This window comes from Phoxinus phoxinus (genome assembly GCF_949152265.1).
Source record: "Phoxinus phoxinus genome assembly, chromosome: 8".
Classification (NCBI taxonomy): Eukaryota; Metazoa; Chordata; class Actinopteri; order Cypriniformes; family Leuciscidae; genus Phoxinus; species Phoxinus phoxinus.
Genome location: NC_136883.1, coordinates 25910515 through 25934527, shown reverse-complemented (window position 1 = coordinate 25934527; position 24013 = coordinate 25910515). Strand labels below are relative to the sequence as shown.

General features: G+C 36.7%; 1 protein-coding gene across 3 annotated transcripts in view; it reads right to left on the bottom strand.

The window, feature by feature from the left end:
• Positions 1 to 24013, bottom strand: part of tmtc2b (transmembrane O-mannosyltransferase targeting cadherins 2b) — a 111986-nt gene that overhangs the window by 40370 nt on the left and 47603 nt on the right. Inside the window, exon 1 of one of the 3 annotated variants that reach the window (XM_079621067.1) lies at positions 2613 to 2698. The exons of the other annotated variants lie outside the window; for them this stretch is intronic. Coding sequence (XP_079477193.1) covers positions 2613 to 2645 — 33 coding nt within the window. The 5' untranslated portion in view covers positions 2646 to 2698. Of the gene's footprint in view, positions 1 to 2612; positions 2699 to 24013 lie in introns of those variants that run through there. 3 annotated transcript variants of the gene reach the window in all.

Below are 24013 nucleotides of genomic sequence, written 5' to 3'. Positions count from 1 at the left end.
ACAAAAACAGAGAAAACAACATAGATGAGAGCACAAAATGACTGAAATATTTAAAAAAGCAGAATCAAATATATACAATAAAATAAATTAGGCTGGGCACAATCAAAAACATACAAAAAAGGAACGTGATTTCATTTAGAAAAAGAGACTAAACAAGTAGGCCCATGCAATAATAATAATAAAACATAATATAGCCACAAAACAACAGCAAATAAATACAAATATTTTCAGGAGCATTGTAGTTTGGGCTGGTTTGATTTGAATTGATTATATAAAAATGAATGACATTTTTAAGGCGATTTTGAGGCAATTTCTGCACGAAAACGAAACATAGATGAGAACAAACTGACAGGAACATTTCAATAAGGAGAGAGCAGAAACATTTTATTTTTCTGTAGGACTTCAAACCCTTGAGCACAAGTCTGGACAATGTCTTGTTAGTAAATCAACACCAAGACTGACCAATAAGTCAAAGATTTCCAACTGCTTAAATATGAAATAAAAATGAAGAAAAAAAAAAGCAGCAGATCCAACAGCAAGTAAATTGAGATCGGAAAAATAAACACTGTAGCCCAATCTTGGACACGAGCAAACTTCATGAGCAATTTGTTGTTGGGAGTTTTAAGTGTTATTCAATACATACTGTACCACATGCACGTACTACGGTTTCATCGTGACATCAATCCTTGCAAGGCCTGTGATGGCTAATGAGAATCAGACCTTTGCATCTCCAGTCACTGCAAACAATTTAAAACCGTTGGCCAAATGTAGACACACATTTTCCACATTTTTCAGAGAGGCCAGAATAATAAACGTAGCGTCACTGACTGCTGGTCAGCGAGTACAGCTTGACGTCACGGCACAAGGCAGCGCCGCATTTATCTCCGTCTCGTACAGCCGGCTTTTACAGACTTTATAAAATAAACAAGATATGGCCTCATAAAGGTGCCAATCCATCATACCGCAGTGCTGATATTAAACACTCCAACATGAAAATGATTTCAGAGCATTTATGGAGTGTCTGAATATTTTACACGTTAAGTAAAAGGGGGGATACATTGTATAGTTCCCAGTAGAGCAGCTGCAGAGTTCAGTACTCCTTATTTTTCATGTTGATTTTGGATCGAGGACACCCTCGAGCAGTTTTATGACTTCCTCCAAACACGGAACTCATTCGGCACGGACGGCAAACAAACACACAAATGATTACTTCAAGGCCTCGTCGATCGCCATTAAAGGGATAGTTCACCCAAAAACGGACGTTCACTCGCTCTCATGTCGTTCCAAACCTGCGTTACTTACTTTCTTCCTCAGAACACAAAAGGAAATGCTAGGCAGGATGTTAACATTGTTAATTCCAATACAATGAAAGTGAATGAGAACAGAGACCGTAGCACCACAGACATCTTGTATGTCATATTCAAAGACATATGCGAGGAATAGACCAAAATACAAGTCGCTATTTGCAGAAAATCTTCATTTTTGACATCGGTTATGATAAATGCATGTTTCGTAGGTCAAATAACACAACTTAGATTTGCCAATTATATTTAAGATCTGCGGCGGACGGGACATTTTTCAGCGAGAAACATGCTTGACTCATATTTATATATATAAATATAGTATAGTATACTATATAGTATATTTATACTAGTTTTAAGGAACTTTTTGTCAATTTAAGAGTTTGCTAGCATTCACCTCCAATTCACTTTCAATGTATGGAAAAGAACAGAATGAATCTCATTTTGTATTCCACAGATTTGGAAAAATGGCAGATTTTTCATTTTCATAAAAGACGTTATGTACAGTACATCTGGAAAATGCTCATACTAAAGATTAATGCGGGAAGAATTAACAAAGTATTCGCCCTAAAGGTTATTTGTGAACAATTTTGTCAGTGCAAGACACCATTTATTGCAACTTAGAGAATTGTTTCCCCTCCCCGCTGACTCCCTGACAGAATATGAGACAGTGAGTATGTGTTCTGCATTAATGTCCAGCTGTTCTATACAATATTGATTCTTTTTGGTCCTGTTTTTGGTCATATCTGCTTTAGACAAAGAGCACATTATTGCTCACAGGGGAAATGTCTGTAACAGGCCACTTCCCATGTAATCATGTTATGTAGCACAGATGTACAGAGCGCATCCCAAATGACATAACCTTTGCCACAAGTCCTGACAGGCACACAACTCTGAATGTGTGACCACATGCCACCAGAGAGGCTTAAAAAAGGAATTGAATAGATAATCGTTTTAATAATAGACAAATACTGTGTGTGTGTGTATATATATATATATATATATATTGCAGTACAGTATCCATGTCTGTAAGACATCAATCTGTCATCAATTAAAGTCTGAGACAACATCAAGTTAACTGCCTGTGTCTCTTAGTTCCTGTGACATCTGTTTAAGTTTGCTGACTGAAGGTATGATGCATGCATTAATGATCCTGAAAGATGAATAAGCAATACAAATAACTACAACAATAGCTTGAACATACATAAAATGAGTACAGTAAGATATTACACACAATAATTGTGTACATAAATAAAAATGGTTAGCATGATAAATATTGATAAGATCAAGATGTTTTGATTTCATGCATACAGTATGGTTGGCTGTTTCAGGTGGAACGTGCATGTATGTCCCGGCGGAGTGAACTGCATGCTGAAGGGAAGAGGTCGTAAACGGGACGTCCCACAGGGGTCTTGAAGCCGCAGGCAACAGAGGCCAAGCGGAACTGTCCGACTGAAGAGAAATACAGAACTGTAGCCAGGCAGGTTCTGCGTCTTAGAACCTAAACGGCAATGGTATGAAGGTTACAACTGCCCACATAAATCTCAAAAAAGTTCATTTCTTGTATTTCTTGTATTGTTTTCTATTTTTTAGGGTTGTCTGTCTGTATGTCTTGCCGTAAAACTAATTGCCCCCCAGGGGACATAAATAAAGTTGAAGTGAAGAAGAAAATTAGAAGAAAAAAATACTGCAGCAAGTAGAGCTGAGCAAAAATAAGTTTTCAGAATTTTTTCATTTAAACAATTCAGTATCGATTCTTAAAGAACAAATCGATGAAATCCAGAACAAATCAATCTTTTAATCCGTCTTTTTCAGTGTTGTGCGACAACTAGCTAACTGTGAAAACACAAATGCTTTCTGTATAATGCTCAGCATGTTTACATATGTCCATTTAAACTTTGCTTTGTTGATAATTTCAGTCTTGCTTTTTTATTTTTGTTTTTTTTGTAAACTTTATATTGAAAAAAATCTAGATACAAAGTGTGAAAAAAAAAAAATCGCATTTACATTGATAAAAACCTTCAAAATCTAACTGAAAATGATGAGGTCACTGTAGAATTTGAACATATGCATAGAGAATTGTACAGTACAATTCTCTATGCATATGTTCAAATTCTGCAACTGTACAATTCAACAATTCTGACTAATCAGACTACAAGTCAGCAAAGACATCGTGTTGATTCTCGGGGACAGCTGACTGAAAACAAGATGCCTGCCGAGTGTCATGATAATTGATAACATAAATAGCGTCTTTGATGTGCCATTTTATTGATTTATGGATTTATAGAAAAGCAAATTCATAAGACTGGATACAACTCCAACGACATGCATCTGCTGCCTTGCAAGAACTGCAATTTCCTTGGTTACACTTGAAAGTCCTCACATACTTCACTACATCTGTAGTACAGAGGCAGATCACGTCCATAATTAGTGCAAGTAAGACAGCGACGATCACACAGCATATAGGCATAATTACATCCTCGGAGTCAAAGAATTCACTGCAGGAAAAAAGCTTTCAAAATGTCCTCACATCTAATGACACTTCTCGCCTGAATGTTTCTCTTCATTGATATGGGATTTTTATATGGGCCGGGAGAGCTTTTGGGGTGATGTATTACACAATCTTCATCTAGCACCGAAGGACTGTGAATTCAAACAGATGAAAGTATGAGAGACATTCAGGTATAAATCTCTGCAAATAAGTGTAGTGAAGGGGACGCATCTGTCATTTTAGTGCACTTACAAGCGAATCAATGAACTCCACATAACCCTGTCAGCCAACACTCATGAAAAGCCTGCAAATATGGGCAGTTTCTTGCACACACACACATATAAATAAATAAAAACTCAACTCTATAGGCTACATATTACCGGCGGTCTATCGGCGCTTAAGCCCAGTGGGGGTGAGACTGAGCGAGAGAGACCGATTGTGGAGCTCTAGCGGAGGCTGGAGATGTGTCAGTGAGGTCATGCGGGAGTGTGAATGCTTGCACACAGGATTCTCACTGGATTTATGAGGCGGCTGCAGGTTTGGGACTGTGCAGGCTCTCAAGAACCAGCATGGGTTTTAGCACTTGCAGGTTCAGAGCCAAAACACATAGACCCTGGGATTTGCGTAGGTTTGAATCGCTCTCTGCGTGTCAGAAGATGTTATGCATGTACAATATATTGAATAATAATAAGTTGAAGCAACTATATTACTAACTGAAAATAAATAAACTAAACCGGAAATAAACATGTATTCAACCTAAACCGTAATACATCAAAAATATATTAATACAAACAAGCATAAACAAAAAGCACACATTTCTTTTTTATAAGTAATTTCAAAATATTAATGAAAATCATAATAATATTTAAATAACACTAAAATAACACTGGTTCTTGGTCTTGTGTATAATTCATCAGAGCACATTGTTGTGAGGAAAAATAGCTTTATTGTATAATATTTCATGCAAATGTAATAACGTTCTCATACTTTCGGTATAACTTATCTTTCGGACACTTTTTTAATGCTGATGCAATTTTTGCTGAAAAAACAATTAAACCAAGTTCCGACCTATATTATTTCCAGTTTAATACAGCATTTTGCTTTGATACATGTACAATTGTTTGAAATAAAAATGTATATATATATATATATTGTTAGCAAGCCTGCATTCGGGTCTAAAGCCCACTTTACATGAATCCCAATTAATTCAGTCATACAAACACACTTAAGAACAAAAGTTCTTATTTGCACCCCGAGTATACCAACTGATAAAATCAAGTTCCATACTGTATATACATTTTTCTCATTGAATATCTTGTGCCACTCTGAAAATAAGTTAGGGATAATCCACAGCTAGCTGTGCACGTGGAGACAAAGAACCAGAACAATGCGAAGTCGGAGTGCGTTCAAACAGTTTAATGCACAGCTAGTCATGGATTATCCCACTAATTCCATGATCATTTGCCAGCATTGAAAAGTTAAAGCTGTCATTGATGTTTTCAGGGTTAAATTTGAATGGAAGGTTTAAAATGATAGTTATTTTCGTCAGCAAACATTCTGACTGCTTTAAATCAGACGCAGAGATAAAGTAAGCGGTAAGGTTACATTTATTTGATTGAATTATAACATTTAATTGAATGAATTAGCCTATCGAGAGAGAGCGAGAGAGAGAGAGAGAGAGAGAGAGAGAGAGAGAGAGAGAGTTACGTGTGAATTACCTGTGCAGTGTCTCTTTACCATCAATGAAGCTGTGAGTTTAATTACTTCAAAAATAGCAATGTTAAAACCTCCTTGCTGAGTAATATAATGCAGCGATTCAGTAGCGAAGTTAATAGGCCACTAAATGGAAAGTTTCTGTGTTCCTGTTTCTGTGTGCAGCGCGATCTCCTTTTCAATGAGAGCAGCACATTAATATAGAATGGTAATTTCCATACAATTTCCAGCCAATCAGAATTGAGTATTCAGACAGAATAAATATTACTAAAGTAAAATGGGTTGCAAAACACAGTTTCATGTTGACTTTTCCTGTTGGGAAAAAAATCTCTCCAATTCTCACAAGACGACACCATTTGAGCAAGAACGTGTTTGACTTCTTGTATCTGATGCACAATGCTGGATTAAATGTGGCTGTGTTTAACCAAGCGAAAACATCTTCAGGTTGTGCGAGGGAAAAAAACCCCATTAAAACTCTTTCACACTACCTGGCCATCTGAAAATAAAATTGTCACTTCTAGTCTGTCTAGTAACAAGCATTGGGAAAAACACAGCGAACCTGACTACATCCATATGTGCACGCTGAAGAAGTTGCTATTTGCGTGCCTATGCAGACGTGTCACTATAAAAGAATGGACTCTCGGAGCACTATCACACAGAAAAATCAATTCTATGTGCGTAATGTTCATTTCCCCGTAATGGCATTTAATTCTCTAGGGATGAGCTTGAACAAGGGAATATAACAAGACAGAAAGGCAGAAAACCCATCTAGAAAGGCAGAACAAAATCTGATAACACTGAACGACCACCAGTCATAGACTGAAAGGGATTTTAGTGCTTGGCTCTATCTCCATCATCTCCTGCATAAACAAATGCATAAAAGTGTCCATCTTCATAATACAGGCCCTGTTTTCAATGTCAGGCCCTCTGCAGCCTAATGTGGAATTTAGCTTTTGTCTTTTTTTGTCTATAATCCAGTTTGTCTTGAAATAAGTGGTTTAACACTGCCCGGTAGGAGGGATGCAGGCTTTCTCCCTTCCTCCCATTGTCAGATTCTCTCAATCAGTTTGAAATTCAACTACTAGAAACAGGCATATGAGGATAACATCCATGGAGATAAAGCACACAACCGACCAATTCAAAAGAAAAGTGAAAGAAAGAAAATCATTTTTGGCAGCATTTTTTTTCCCCTGGACATTTGGGATAAAAAGCAGCTTGCCAAAAAATTCAATAAGCTTTAGAATCTTTATTTTCTTCTTCTATTTTCTGAGATCTATTGAATGAGAAAGGTAAAAAAAAAAAAAAAAACCTGACAACAGAAATTACTTTTTTACTGTTATTTTACTCTATTATACTATTTTAAAAAAAGAAGAAGAACTGGTCGATAACAATTAGCTGATAGTTATTATTATGTTACTATTGTTTCATGGCTGCTATTAAAATTATATAGGCTAGAAAGAAACAAATACATTAAGAAATATATACTTTTAAATGCTGAAAGGTGCATGTAAGATTTTTTTTTTAGAAATAAATAAAAAAGTACAATATAAATAAGAATGCACAATTAATTATTAATACTGATTACTTAAAAAATATACAACTATCATAATATACTATACATACAACTAATAATATCAGCCGCTAAGAGATCTCACTGTGCATTAAAGGATTAGTTCACTTTTAAAATGAAAATTCTGTCATCATATACTCACCCTTAAGTTGTTTCAAACCTGTATGAATTTCTTTCCTCTGCTGAACACAAAGGAAGATATTTAGAAGAATGTCAGTAACCAGACAGTTTTTGGTTCCCAATGACTGCCATAGTATATTTTTTTCCTACTATGGCAGTCATTGGGAACCAAAAACTGTCTGGTTACTGACATTCTTCTAAATATCTTCCTTTGTGTTCAGCAGAGGAAAGAAATTCATACAGGTTTGAAACAACTTAAGGGTGAGTATATGATGAAAGAATTTTCATTTTAAAAGTGAACTAATCCTTTAAGTTGAAGTCCTTAGGTGTCTCATAACCACGATCATGATTCATTTTTGTTTGCGTTTCCAAGATATTTATACAAATTTAATATTCAAAAGGCAAGCAGTATGCCTTGATGTAGCTCTTAAATTATGTTAAAAAAAGCAGTGAGGCCTGGAAAAAAAAAAAATCAATACATGCCTGGAGGTTTTATTATGATATAGATATATATATATATATTCATTAGATCTCTTATCTACTCCATTCACAGGTCTGCTACAACCTGAATCAAAGTCCTGCAGTGCCCGGCCACTCAAAGAAATAAAATGCACATGACTGAAAAACATCTAAGTCATTCTGTCAGAGTGAACACCCCGTGAGATTTGCAATTCAGCTTCAACGAGCTAAATATATTTACTCTGAAGCTGCTTTGAGCACAGTTATAAACGGATCAAGAAAAAACAGCCCATCAGCCAAGATGCCATATGAGGATTTAGCTTTTAAAATTCACTTAAACCAACAGGCCGCTCTCATATTAAGTCCAGACTGCACTTCTACCAGTGTATTTTGAGCTTTCCTCAAAGTTTCAGAGTAAGGATTTTTTTTCTGAAAAGTCTGTCAGTGTTTCCCGTTCCCGAGTGCTAACGCATGCCTCATCACTCTCGGATTTAACCTTCATGATTGATAGAAGAGGGAAGTGTTAAATATTTCACTTTCCTTCATGAGTAAATTGGCTGTAACCAAGAGGGATTTGGTGAGAGCGGAGTCAATGGATAAAAGCCATCCGGGTCTGCACTCAATAATCCGCTGCTCTTAATGAGACTTTTCACATGAATCTGCAACTTTGGGCCTGAAGACAAGTGTAGAGCTACGGAAGATGATTTACTGAGCTCAGCCTCAAACAACAAACCTCCAAGCACCACCATTAAAGATTTATGGGGCCACTGTCCGACCCCAAGGCATTATTTTAACCTGAAACTACGGTTTACATTCATAATCTTAAGGTAAAATATCTTGAAAATTATCAGTGTGAAAATTATAAATGGAGACAAAGAGTGACATAAAATGACTGGGATCGGTTTAGCTATGGATCAAAGTCTGGAGGATGTGACGAAGTGACCAAATGAAACAAAAATGTATTTGTAATAAATTTGTAACTATATTTAGAATAAAATAGAAAAGAAGGAAGGAATTGGCCTTGGTTGGTGGGACGTTTGAAGATTTCCATACCTGAAGATATGCCAGTGTTCCAGATGGCCATAGTCCTACATTAATCATTCCAGCTCAAACGGGAATGTGCTCAGATAAGCTGGCTCTACGGATATGCCAAGCGTAACAAACTTCATAATCAAATGGCTAACGGAATCTAAACTCTCAAGGTGAATGTATGGGTTCATTTGTTTGCCTTGCATTGGATGGCTAAGCAGAAAAGAAATGCAGTACTTGCAAAAGAATGAGAAAATAATAATGGATATGAAAAACATTCATCATGAGAAAGTAATAATCTTTAGATTGCAGGTATAGACTCATGCGGAGCTCTAGTTTGAGCCGATGCGAAAATGAAACTTTATATTTAACAAATAAAGAGAGACATTTATCACCTAGCAAGGACATAACTGTGAAAAACACAAAGGGGATCAGAAAGTTAAAGATGAAATTAGTTTGGCCTTGGGTTTGCTTGCTTTCTAAACTGCTCTCTGTATTTCAGCCAGGTCAGCAGTCTGTTTTGATCACAGACAAAGAAGAATGATATTTGAAGGATTTTTAGGCCTACACGCCAATGTATTAGAAGCTTTCCAAGGTAGCCAAAATAAATGCCTTGCAGCAATGCATCACCATTCACCAAAAATATGACGCTCAACCGCAAAAGATGAAAATCTGAAACGTAAATAAAGTGATGAGATTGAGAAACCTCAATCCATTCAAACTCATTTTGCTCCGCGTGAAAAATGTATTGAGTGCAGCCACAGAGAGACCTCCTAGCATAAACTTCTGCTTCCTAAATCGCTGCTGTTTATTTAGCCTGAATGGTTCGGCGAGACTGTGAGTTTCCACAATCCTCCGTGGCAGTTACAAGATACTGATTCATCCCTTTCAGAGGTCACTAAGGTCAAGGAGAATGCCATTTAATTGACCACTCTGGAAACAACTAGCATATTAAGCCATATTCGGACTGGACTCGTTTTCAAAACAGCGCTCGAGTCAAAATCATCAACGCAGGACGTCTGTGATTTCATGAACTCACAAGATTTCTGTAGTTTACTCAAAAATTCTGAAAAATATACTGCTTTCTTCTGTAGAACACAAAATAGCTTTTTTTATACAAAGAAAGGCATTGGCTTACTATTTGACTTTAAGGAAGGAATTGATTAAGGTGAGGAACAACGAAGGTTAAAATAAATGAGAAGTGTACACAATATTTAGCAGAATCACAGACATTCCAATCTGGATCTAATTCGATTTCTCAGAGGAACAGAGTTAGATGAAACACAGCCCAAAATAAAGCATACGGAACACCAATTTAACTAAATATATCTCCTCAGGTAAAACTACTTTCTGGGTTTTTGCAGTTGCTGCAGCTTAACAACTTGGCACTTTCACCATGGCAGACTTCGGATGTTCTGTGGTGCCGAGTGAGACCTCCTGTGCACCGTCAGCACCGCTCTCCTAAACTAATAATCTGAAACGAACAGGACTTGTGATTTTGCTGGGTAGGTTATAATGTTTGAACTTGCTGAGTTTCCAGCCTTCCATCCTTGTTGCTGCATCAACATATAGTGAATCCATCCAGGGCTGTTTGCATTGGCTGCGCTTGACCAAAGAAAACACGCTGGACATGATTGAGTGCCATCGACAAGCTGTGGTATATGGCAGCCTGTTTGTGTACATGTATGTGGCCACCTTGAGGTCATACTGTACTCTTTTCTATGCTTCCAGCACTAAGTACATACAAAGAACCTGAATCTTTGAAGAAAATGCTAAAAGTTCCCATAAGGCATTGCTTAAAAAGCCTTTCTAAGGAAATTATGGATTCCTGAACACCACACTCCATCTTCAGCCAGACCAGCGCTGGACCGGAGGGGACAGGCAACAATAAATTAACCAGTCAGCAACTACAACCCAAACAAAGGCTTACTTCGGGCCACGGTTTACATTAGGGCTTACAGTACAAAGACTCTTGCCTCTGAGACTCCTTTGAGACACAAAACGAGACTCAATCTCAATCTTTCCTCATTATTAACCATGTACGACTGCCTTTTTCAAATACAATGGAAGTGAATGGGGACCACAGACAGCTGCGTTCACTGTATACATTCACCAATATGGGTAAAAGGGAGGTCATACAAGTTTGGAACAACATGGGGGTTCGTAAATGACAAAATATTCATTTTGTGAACTATATCTTTCACTAACTAGTATTTTGTTAAGAAATTAAGGACCGAAATATAACTTGCACTTGCATAAAATTGACTTATTTTAAATGGGCCATGAAACCCATTGAAATAAAGAGATTAATGCGTGATTCAATTATAACATTACTGTATATGATAATGGAAAGGGATTAATTAATGTGAGGATCATTACCTGATCATTACCCAGAAAATTGGTCGAAAATCTCCAATTCAATAATAAATCTTTATTTGACAAGGAGCAAGGAATGTGTCAATCAAGAAATTAAAGATGTTCCTATGAAGATGGGATTACATAAAGACCCTTGAATGAGCCAGAATGTAATTTTAATAATGTAAATGTAAATTTCTCTGTAAATTTTAAAACAGCCATGTTTGATTCGTACAGGATTAAAATCGGTAAGTACATCTGCGCAACACAAATATACCTAAAATCCTCAGAGACAACTAATCCCAACTAGTTCCAGCCTGCACTAAAAGAGAGAGAGAAAAGCAAAATAACAGAGCAACTCCTGCTTCTGTGGGCAAATATCTGCCAAATAGATACAAAGAGAAATATACAGAGAGAAAAAAAATAATATAAAAGGAATGGAAAATACACACGAGGGGAGAGACTATTATTAGAAGTAGAGTGTGGGAATATTACAACCTTTCACAGCTTTTTTTGGTTGTTGGTGTTTTCCTGTATTCTTGGCTTTTCTCTAAGCATCTTAACTGCAGTTTTTTTTTAAACTATTAAGAAATAATACAAAAGCCTAGCACTTTCCATTGAGGGTTGGATAAACTATTCCTTTAAAGGAATTTTCCTCATATTGGCCTAGAAAATCACAACTTTTCATTTTCTGTCGGCCTTACAATGTAACTACAGAAGAGTCAAGTTTTAAATAGTAAAAATATCTAAACTCTTTGGTCATATTTTTGAGAGATATGCTAATGGCCTAATCAGATTCAATTATCTATGCTAAGCTATGCTAAAAGTGCTATCGCCAGACCATGAGATCGGCTGAATGGATTCGAAAACGGTAAAACTCAACTGTTTAAGTTAGAAAATGAGCCTATTTCCAAAAATAGTGGAGTGTTCCTTTAAGTTCTATATGTGCTCAGGCACACTTCTTAGATTCACATTCTTCTCATTTTGTTGTTTGTATCACATAGCTGCTGAATTATAGCTAAATCAAAACGACAGTTCTACAGAACAAAAACATCAGCGCGCTGAAATACTGCTGAAGTGGCAACCAACTCTGACATTAGAGAAAAATGGAGCCGTTCCACTCTAAGCAATATTAGCATTCATGTCATGGGTAGATTCTTCTTGGTTCTGCTGAAGCATTTAATAATTCCAATGTTGTACAACAAAGAAATGAGAAATGGACCAAGAATACAGAATGCCATGCCCCTTACCATAACTATGAGTTTCAACAAACTACTATTGCAACTCAACCAGGCCTCACCCTTTTTTTCTGCATGCCTTGGAGGGAATTATTTAAATGAGTAAATTTGTAACATATACATTCATACAAACTCGAAAAATTAGAATATTGTGCAAACGTTCATTTATTTCAGTAATTCAACTAAAAAAGTGAAACTAATATATTATACTTAACTTTTGCACGATATTCACATTTTTCGAGTTTCACCTGTATTAGATACATCCCTGTTTGTGAGTGTTTGTAAAGTGCTAAATGCAAGTCATCAGGACACGTCCACATTGTAAATTGACACACAACTAACAAGACTGTAACAATGCTGTAAGAACTAGAAAAAAACTAAAGAGTGGGTTGAAGAAGATTAGAAAAAAACAGCAGTAGAGCATCATGCTACTTTTTTGTGCACATTAGCATAAAAAACAAAATATACACGTGAAATGAGAAAGTGGAGTTACCCCGCAGACGTCCCTGTGATCATTAATCACACTGCTTAAACTGCCTCTTTGTTATGATAATGAGCATAATTCATATTTCTCCTCTCCCTCTTGGTTTTATAGAAATTAGTGCATAGCGTAGCAGAGAGATCTGTGGAGAAAGAGTCCTACAGATACCAACCATATAAGAAATCTCACTCCAAACCTTTAGAAATCGTTCAGTGAAACATTACATTTTACATATCCATAATACTAAGTTAGAACATAGGTGTTCTATTTAATTTACAGCGCAGATTTCTGCAGCAGTGATGAAGGTATTTGTATTAAAGAGGACATCAGTATATATAGTTTCAATAAATATACCATACTCTAACTTACAGAACTCAACACTTCCCACCCACCCATGATTTTATGCAAATTAAAACCACACAAAAAGGTAATTTAGAATTCATTCTATTAACTACTGCACTGATAAATCAATCATGAAGCCAATGAGTGTTTGTTTGCCAAATAACAAAGAGCCAATTACAAAAACTATCGAATAACATTTTTTTTTTTTGTGTGTGCCAATACTACGCATAATAAGTTCTCATTTAATTTCAGTGACATTTAGTCACTTAATTTTATTATGTCCAATTTATATAAAATCACCAATTTATATATCATCCATTTGTCTTAAAGGGGTGCTGGAAAATAGTCATGTACATTTTTTTTTTTTGTAAGGACCTTGGCTAACATTATAAGTGAAATTCAGGGGCAAAAATAAAACGATACAAAAGTGCAACCCTAACCCTCTACACACATTCCTAAAAGCAGTTTCAAGCCAGAAAAAAAGCACCAAGTGAAAGTGCCATCTCTGAACGTTTCCCATGAATGCAGCCAAATGGATGCATGGTTCAATGATCATGCCATTTATCTGAAGCAAGAAACGCAAAATGGCAGCACTGTCTCCGGAGTACACAGTATCTCCAGGAGCACGAGGAAGACGCTGCATGTCAGAGCTGCCCTTTAAAACGCCACCTCAAGAACCATCAGTATTTACACAGCACAATCAATAAAGAGTAAAGACAGAAACATATCAACATCGCATCAACAAATTCTTGATTCATCGTGCAGGTTTTTAGAGGTAGAATGCAAATCTAATTTTGACCTCCAGATGCTCTGCTCGCTGATCGAGTAATTACAAGAGTGGGCGAGTCAGCTGAGCATAATACTAATTGATAATTAGAGAGTGAGAAATTACGAGCAGAAACAATAAAGTGAGCTAATCTGCAAGTCATTTATTTGCCGTCATTAGATTAATAAGATACCCCTCCGATAAGAGATAAAAAGCTTTGGCTGTATAGCTCAGTATGAGAGAGAGCGAGAGAGAGAGAGAGAGAGAGAGAGAGAGAGAGAGAGAGAGAGAGAGAGCTTTTATACAACAGAAACAATGCGTCTTTAAAAACCCTCTTTTGTGCAGATTCATATCTCAAGTTGACAGTTTAACAGATTTTTAGGTGTTGTTTAAAGTAAAAAAATTATGTCTTTGTTTACAACATTTGATTCAGTCTCTTTCCATATAAAAGTCTTTGCTACTGACTCTTTCATTATAAAAATATGAGAAGTTTGTACAACAGGAAATTAACAAGCAAACAATTCAGGTCAACAGTCTCTCTAGCAGTGAAGCTGTGAGTTTAACTACTTCAAATACAGTGACATTACAACCTCCTCGCTGAGTAATAGCTTACAATGAAGCGATTGAGTAGAAAAGTTAAAGGGCACCTATTATGACATTTAAAATGTTCCTAATGTTGTTGTGGGAGTCCCCAACAACAGTTTTACATGCATGCAATGACAAAAAACACTTTTGTTGTCGTATAATATGCATTTATTTTTACCTGATTTGCTCACCGACTCCCAAATGATTCGTTCAACGACTCGTTTTTCCAAACCCCTCCTTTGCGCGACGCTAATCTGCGATTGGTCAGATGACCCAGCAGTGTTTACAGAGATAATACTTATTTTTAACACGGAGTACAACAATGATGCTTTTATCAATTAAATCGTGTTATAATAATGATTATAGTCCACTGCTTTATAGTTTGTAGTAAATGTTAGCGAGCATAGCCCAGAGTTCATATTGTAAAAGCACAATCAGTCTTTGTTTGCGTTAGCCCGATGCATAAACAAAACGTTTTTACACAAAAAAAAAATGCAGTTACGTTACTACGAGGTATTAGTACTCTATTCTTTAAGACAACTCCGAAAACAACGACAAACACTTCACATATCTCAATACAATTGCCATTGAAGACCTAGAAGCTAAACGTAAATAATTATTAAGCATGCTACATAAAAGCAACAATTATTAATAACACTTACAGGTTGTGATACGGAGGAGGAAGCTGATGCAAATACACTTCGAACTGAACCTTCCTTCCATATCAGCCGGCTCGCGAATCCAAGTTTGATTGCATGTAAGTTGGTAAAGCAATCGTCTTCAAAATGGCGCGAACAAAGCACAAGGCTCGGACTATACTTCTGTGGTATAGTTGTATATATGAATTGTAGCCACTTAGTCTTCAAATGCTCCTCCTTGGGCAGATGAAAAAAGTTTGCTTTTGAGTCGCACTTCAGAACACAGCGTCTCGTCGCCATGATGTTATCAAGTTTTCCCTGCAAGCGCAATAAGTGGGCGTATCGTATTCAAATAACTTGACAAGTTGACGTCATCTAGTCAGAGAAAAAAGCTTCGGTCTTCTAACGATTCATAAAAATGACTCAGAGTCGACTCTCACTTTTGAAAGACAATAACTTTATATACGGTGCACTTTCATATTTCAAACTTTGCAGGATGTTTTTGTTCACTTAGATCTATGTTACACACTACATGAAAGGTAAATTTCAAAATTCCATAATAGGTGCCCTTTAATGTATTCATAAAAGTCATGGGGCAGAGTTGACAAGAAGTTTCTGTACTCCTGTTTCTGTTTCTGTGTGTGTGCTTCAATGAAAGCAGATCATTAATATAGAACGTGATTAATCTGCCTTGGAACTACATGTGCATTATATGGTTTTATTGCACACCTATTAGAATTGAGTCTCTCAGAATTGAGTATTCAGACAGGCCATGGTATTAATATAACTATATACACTGAACAAAATTATAAACGCAACAGTTTTGTTTTTGCCCCCATTTTTCATGAGCTGAACTCAAAGATCTAAGACTTTTTTTCTATGTACACAAAAGGCCTATTTCTCTCAAATATTGTTCACAAATCTGTCTAAATCTGTGTTAGTGAGCACTTCTCCTTTGCCGAGATAATCCATCCACCTCACAGTAGTGGCATATCAAGATGCTGATTAGACAGCATTGCACAGGTGTGCCTTAGGCTGGCCACAATAAAAGGCCACTCTAAAATGTGCAGTTTTATCACACAGCACAATGCCACTATGTTGCAAGTTTTGAGGGAGCGTGCAATTGGCATGCTGAATGAGACATTGAATGAATTCATTCAAAGGTGAAGCAATCATGTCAGATACCCAGGTCAGCCAAAACCAATCAAATCCACCACATGATCATCTTCATCATACCAGATATCTCCAAATGGTCAGTGGATCATCACCACTTCTGTGTGGGAGAGTGAGTCTCGTGTTTCCAGGCTGCATTAACTCAAGTCTGAGAGTAGACAGCAGAGGAGAGACCCGCTCAGACACACTAACCACAGAGCACTATATATAGAGGATGCATGAAAGAACATTGGATCTGAGCTCTCTTATGTATAACGCTGGGAAAAAACAAAACACTGAAGCCTTGCAACGCTTCACACACCTCTCCGCAAAGCTGAGAACACATAAATTAAATCAGACAAGGAAAAGGCAGCGATACAGGATACATTTTCACAAGCACAGAATAAATACTTCTTGTAAAATCTCAAAACCTTCTGCTTACACCATTATAGTTTTTTTGAGCAGTGGTTTGAGTACTTTTCACCAAAATGTATTAAACTGCTCTGCCTCTATTATAAATGCATATAAACATTAGGGCAGTGTATTGCCAAGAATCTGGCAATATGATTATATAAAATATACATAACACAAATATTCTTGTTGTTATTAAAAATATATATTTTTATTGAACTTAAAAGTAAGGAAGGAAGGAAGGAAGGAAGGAAGGAAGGAAGGAAGGAAGGAAGGAAGGAAGGAAGGAAGGAAGGAAGGAAGCTTTTACCAAAATGTATTAAAATTGCTCCACCTCTGAAACTACTCCCCTTTTCAGATGATTTCACTTATATTTCAACCCCTACATTTTTAAGTGAATAAATAAAAAAACACACCAATTAACTAATCTTTTTTTTTTTATTGAAAAATGTTTGTATTGGTTGCTAACAAAAACCAAGGTACCCTCTTAGCGAACAATAATGTATGTTTATTAATATATGGTTATTAAAACTAAACTGATGATTAATCTCTTGTACAAAACAGTCCAAACAATGTGAAGAGGGCACAAGGTGGCACTGGAGAGCACAGCGTCCCCTCTAGTCTTAGACTCCGCCCTTTCATGCAGATCCGTTTCCTGTGTGTTAGGAAAACCAAAACGGATTTGAGTCCTTCACACATTGTGTTCATCTCTGAATTACTATCTCTGAAACGTCACGGATATTGCTGTGCTCTTTTGAGAGAAGAAAGAAAGGGTGAGGGCAAAGGGTGATATGCCCGAATGCACAGCAGGGTCACCGCTTGTGCTGACCTCAACGACACCGCATATTCTTTTAATTCATGATATATGCATACAGAGAGCGTAACATTTACCTTAATTCAAAGTCCCATTTATTGTGAAAAAAGACCGGAAAACAAGATAACAATAGAAAAAGGAATTTAGTTTGCAGCCATTTTGATGTTTGAAGCCGCTATACAGACTGATATAAACGTGCTCCTGGTGGGCAGGTGCTCTTGTACGGGGTGATGCCTACAAAGCATCACTTCATCATACACTGACAGAAGGCATTAGAGCATTCACATGCCATCTGTGCAAGAGTGTGCATACGTGACCATGTGTACACACAAGGCCATGTAATAAATTCACACCTGTTCCTTAAAACACAGCAACACACACCCAAGAGCTGAACTTAACACATGCTTCATTGACATACCAGGGCTTCTTCTGAACTGAACCACCCACACAGTAAAACCACCAGACTTATCAAATACCACATTGCTCTTATGGGAAAAAGATGGTAAAAACATTCTGCATTAAAGCACAACTCTCCTGGGGCCTCATTTATAAAACTGTGCGTAGGATCCTTACTAAAAGTGTACGTGCGCCTGAAAGCCGAAAATGGTATACGCAAAAAAATATTCAGACTTATAAAACCGTGCGTGCGCAGGATTCACTTTATAAATCCCACTCCGCGGAAGATTGTGCGCACGTGCGACTCCTCCCCGAAATAACCATATATGGAGCTTACAACGCCTAGTTTTACTATGCATATCCTCATCTGCATATCATTTACATATGATTATTCATCCACGTGATAACTTGTTTAACGCTAGGCCTACACGACATTAGGAAAATATGAAATACGGATGTGCCGTCACATTACATTAATTAAAATCATTTAGTAGCCTATCCTTGCCTTGTTTTTGAATAAATAAATCAAATAGTGTAAAATACATTTCAGAGAAAGTTTTTCTCAATCTTTTCCACTGACCAAATAGTATTTATAATTGATTTATATTTTTAATGGAAACAGATAGACCTTGTTGTGCATTAAATTATCACAATCTGCTATTATCATGATAAGCCATTATCTCTGTAGCTAAAACATTGAAACACAGCATGCCAAAGGAAAAGTGTTCAAAAGCATTGCATCCACGACAAATATTTATAGCCTATTTATTGAATAGGCCTATATACATTTCTTTTTTTTTCTTTTTTTTTTCTTTAGTAAATTTCATGTAGTTTAAGTGTTTAACTCCATTAATGAGATTAATCTAAATGTTTATATCAGAAGTAAAACAGTTTAAATCATTATTTTATTTAAACTGTTATGGTTAACATGCACAGTATTTATGATTAGGACTCATAATGAAGATTTACAGTTTTACTTCATCTGCCGTTAGATATGCGTCAGTTTCACTAAACGGCCCAACGCGCTCGCTGGCGCGGACATTTAAGGTATGCATATTTGCTTCAAGTGATAGGCTTGGTGAGTGAAATTATTTTTGTATTATCTTTCTGCATAATATGTCTAATTTTCTTTAGATTTTCTGTCTAAAAGTGACCAAAAAGACATTTAACTCCAGCTCACCATCGGTGTCGCCAAACTGCTCCGTCTCCAAAACGTTCGTACGCATGGGTCAGAGTTTGCGTGCAGGTGCGCACATTTTCCCGTCAAGTTTGTTTTTATAAATCACAACTTATGTGTCGGAAGTGGCGTACGCCTCTTTCAGGGCCTGTTTTGTGCGTACGCAACGGTTATAAATGAGGCCCCTGGCCTTTACTTTGGATACCCGAGTCAAAATGTTCATTGATATTTTTAGTAGGTTTTTCATTTTTTTTCAATAACAAAAACATGTATATTTTGGTATAGATGTAGTTAGACCCCCTTTTTAATAAATATTATGATATAAATGCATTATGGATGCAAAATGATAAGATACTAAAGATAAACAGTCAAAATCATAGAGTCAAAGCTAGTCAATTAAAACCAAAAACTCATGTTATAAGTTAGTATCTCCTCATTCTCATTATTATGATCTCAAATTTTTTTATGTAATAATAAATTTTATTGTCATATAATTAAGTTTGACAGCTATTTCTTGTGTGGCGGAAATTGAATTCAAAATGTTTGTTTATATCACCCACTATTTCACATACTGCCATTGCAAACTTTATTTCTATAAACTTCTAAGTTATTTCTTTAAAATTCTTAAAAATTTAAAAACTTTATTTCTCTAAAATTCTCTAAAATTTCTATAACACTCATTTCCTACTGTCTAGGTTGTTATTGATGTCCTTAATTTAACTATGAAAAAGTCGTTTCTCATATTTGTCTATTTATTATCTATGATTTGATTTCTAATGATATATTTACCATATCAAAACTACAGTTCAACAAATTGTAACACAAATATAAAAAGATAAACAACTGGTCAATAACTTTTCCCTTGTAGAGCACAAAGCCATGCAAAATTCTGTCACAAAACACATTTACCTTATTAGCTTACCAACAATGCCGTTTGTACTGTGGAAAAACAGTAAAATTGCCAAGTCCTCAGGAAAGACATTTTATAGCTTAATGCTGATGAATAAACATTGTGATCTCATTCTGAAAGGTGTGTATGCCAAACGTGCTGTGCTAATTGTATCTAACTTCAGTATCTGTTACTGAAAATGAGCCTATTAACTTGTTCCAGAAAATGAGCTAATAAAACGGCATTTTCCACATAAAGATAAACTGATTACGCCATAAATACAATACCTGCCAGTGCCAACAATGTTATACGTGAGAGCTAGATTTTAAAAACCTACATTCACAGTAATGCAGGTTTGACCTGCTCTAAAAACTCATTTCGTTTTAGACTGAGGGTTACAGATAAAAGTTTGAAAATCTACGTCAATCTGGGAGTATAAAAATGTAAAACATCTCAGAAAGCACACTTTGATTGGCTGTGAGCGTGGAGGCTTTTTTAAAAGGGTGAGCAATGACCAAAAGCATCCTAGAGCTCTACCAGGACTCTTAATAAAAATCCCCCAAGAGCTTCGGTGGGAGACGCTGCCAAAGGCGCTTAAAACGCAGCTCCCTGTTAACTCAACATGTGCTTATGCACTTAACTCATTCCCTTCTCCTTCTCATGTTCATACGCATGTGCAAACTTACGAAACATAGTGAACTGCCAACCTAGACTGCAGTTTAGGCATCAAAGGTGCCCAATGGAGGCCGTTTCAAAACGTACACATACTGATATGAAATGGAAGTTGCTATAGTCTTTTATTCCCTATTGTGACGTATATTATACGGCGAGTGAAACTGCTTCTTGAACAAGAAAAAATGTAGTAGGGCAGGACTTTTTGGATTTTGTCCATTGGGAATTGATTGATTTGTTGGATGGTTGTGGTTTGCTATTGCCGTGATCTCATGTGAGTGACAGGTTGTCTCGCCCTCACGCCAGTAAACAAGTCATCAGAGAACAGAAGAGATGTTGCTGCAAGTGGCGAAATGTGAAAAGTGAAAATTACGAGGGATTAATCCATAAAAAACAAAAACAATTGTGCATTTAGATTAGGTATTTAAGATACGTAATTTTAGACAAATTCTAGAATAGCATATATGGCTTAATATCCTTAAATGCAAGTGTGGTTTTTCTCAACAATGAAACCACAATAGAGCCACAAAAACAGTTTGCAGGGATAATGGAATCACGGCTCTAATGGAAAGAGAAAATGCTCATTATGCATTCACAGCTGATACGTCTGTCTGGCTATCATTACGGCGGAGAGACAGCAGAGGTGTGAGGAATGTGAAGCCAGAACATTACACCCTGATCCAGGGAAAAAAGGGTTAGTATGTGAATGATTACAACGATATGGAAAACGACTTTGTGACACTGAGTTACATGTTAAGGGGATACAAAAATGCTATTAAAAGATATACGTCTATTTTAATAGCCATTTTTGAATTTGCGGAAGAAAAATGGCCATGTTAGTGCTACCGAGTCCAACTCAGGTACAGTAATATAGCTCTCAACATTATTTCACATGAGTCAGGTGAATTGCAAAGCTAGAAATGTGCATAATTTAGGGACAGAAAAGTATAAAATATCGGTACCATAGCGGTTATTTACATTTTCTCATTTATCAATATGTTGATCTTCCAATTTTGTACATTATAATGTTGTAACAATTTCCACAACTTCACTATGAGCTTGTCGTTATGAGAATAACAATCTTTTTTGCATTGAAGTGACATATTAAGATGAAGCACCACTAAACATTGACCACTACAGACGGTACCACATATTAAACGGACTGAACTTCTGTTCCTCTTAGCCTCATTTTCATTCGCATCAAATTAAATGTGGCATCCATTTTGACTTAACTCTACTAATGCATAATAAGCATATCAAAACACTGCGGTTTTACTTGTATAACGTAAATACGAATTCAAGTTAGAGAAGATTGGAAATAAATTGAGTATTCTGAACAGTCCAGGGAGATTCTAAAACACTTTAATGCAATTTAGAAGCCTCCCAACATCCATACCCTCTTAAACTTGAGATTATTGAATCGAAAGCACCATCCATCTCCATAAGTAATTGTCCTGAGTCCAGACCAGCTGCCCAGGGAGCATTTACTTATAGCAGACATCCTGATTTAGCATCAATATAAAGCTATGGGATGATGTCATAAACTGAATAGCGCAATCAGATAAGCAGCCCAATTTACGATCACACCGCTATTCTCATACACGCCTGCACATTTAATGTGGACAGACGATGAACGGCCATTAATATGTCCCTGTGCCTCACACATTAAGCAAGCCCACAGACGTATTGCACCAAAAAGTGCATTGCAGAGAGAATTATAGACGTGCTTATTATGCCACATTGACAGATGTGCATCTAAACGCTGGTGTTTTGGAGTTTATTCCCCCCTATTTAGTTTATTGTCTCATTACGTCGAATGAGTCTTCGGGCCTTTGGATGTAGGAAGCAGTTTGTCTCCTCGCTAAAACCCATCCAGCTTTCATCTCTGGAATTATCGCCGCAGTGCAGCCTGGCAGATGAGAGGTATTTGTCCTTGGGCTTGCGGATCGTAGACGCCTTGATGCTTATGTGTTTACATAGTAATTCTGGCTTCCCCTTCGACTCTACTTTATGTTAAGCTGTCATAAGTCAGAGTGACACGGTCTCTCCTCAAAGAAGTAAATCTGGAATTATTTGCCTCTGACAACATGCTAAGACTTTTTAACCGGATGACAGCAATGTGAAAACACAGCCGGGACATGATGCAGAAAGGATATTCGAAGCGCATGGGTTTGCGGACAGGCGAATGCTCCCTGGCACACTGCAGAGCAAAGCATTTCTACTGTATGGATTAATTTAGTTAAAACGACAGCTGGGCCAATAGAAGAGCTGATGATTGATGGGGAGATGGTCAATCAGAGTGAGAAGAGCTGTCAGATATGAGAGATCACGCTCTTTTTTCACCTATAGGCCAGGCTTCCCAGGCTGAAGTGATGTGCCATTAGACGGCCTGTCTGCTGCAATCTATGAATAATCCAAAGGCAGACAGCATCACAGCTCAGCCTCTCTCTGAGATGTCACAGGCCATTATGATGAAAAGCCATGCTGGTCCAATGTTTGTATGATTTGTCCCCATAAGTGTCAGAAATAAACTTTAAGGTCTAAATTTGCCCCATTTTCTTCGGGTATGAGCACATTTCTGTCTAACACAATAAACGCAGAGCAAATCTTTCATTTATGTTAAATGTATTTATTTGAATCCAATAAATTATTTGAAATAAATACTCAATCTAAACAACTGTTACCCATAGGTCATGGAAGTTAATGGAAACAGTTTATTATAGAGATGCTTGATATTACAATTCTGGCCAATTATTTTCATGTTATGGCTGATAACCGATAAATGGCAGATATTAAAGTTCTATACTATTTTGTCGAAACAAATAAAAACTACAGTCAAATTGATTTAGGGATCACAAAATTATGTATAGAATGAAAAATGTATATTTATTTTGCGATCTGCTAAAGATCTGTTTTTAAACATTAACTTTAAATGAGCATTACATGATGACAATGGTCATCTAAATGTAAAAATACAGGAAATATGCAGAACATTCAAAATATTTTCTGTAATATCACCAACAACCAATATGGTACTTATTGTGAAATTGAGGAATTGTCCCTATGGTTTATTTCTGATGAATATGAATGCATGGATTTACAATATTAATGTTGTATTCTCTGGCATTAAATGTTGTATTTTTCTCTGGCATGAGAATTCAATGGGTCTCTAATCCTAGTCACATTTGTGCACACGTCAATACAGCTAGCACTGATTGGCTGGGGGTTACCAATGTCACTGTGTTCTGACAGTTGATGGTAAATCCTTTTGACAAGCCAGGGTTGAGCAAAAGTCGACCTGATAGTCGGGTGCTTGGAAGAACAGAGATCTGCCCTAAGGAGCAGGGCACCGCTGTGTGCAATCCTTCTAATATCATTGATTTCCCTGTCCAGCTTTCTCCACCATAACTCTAT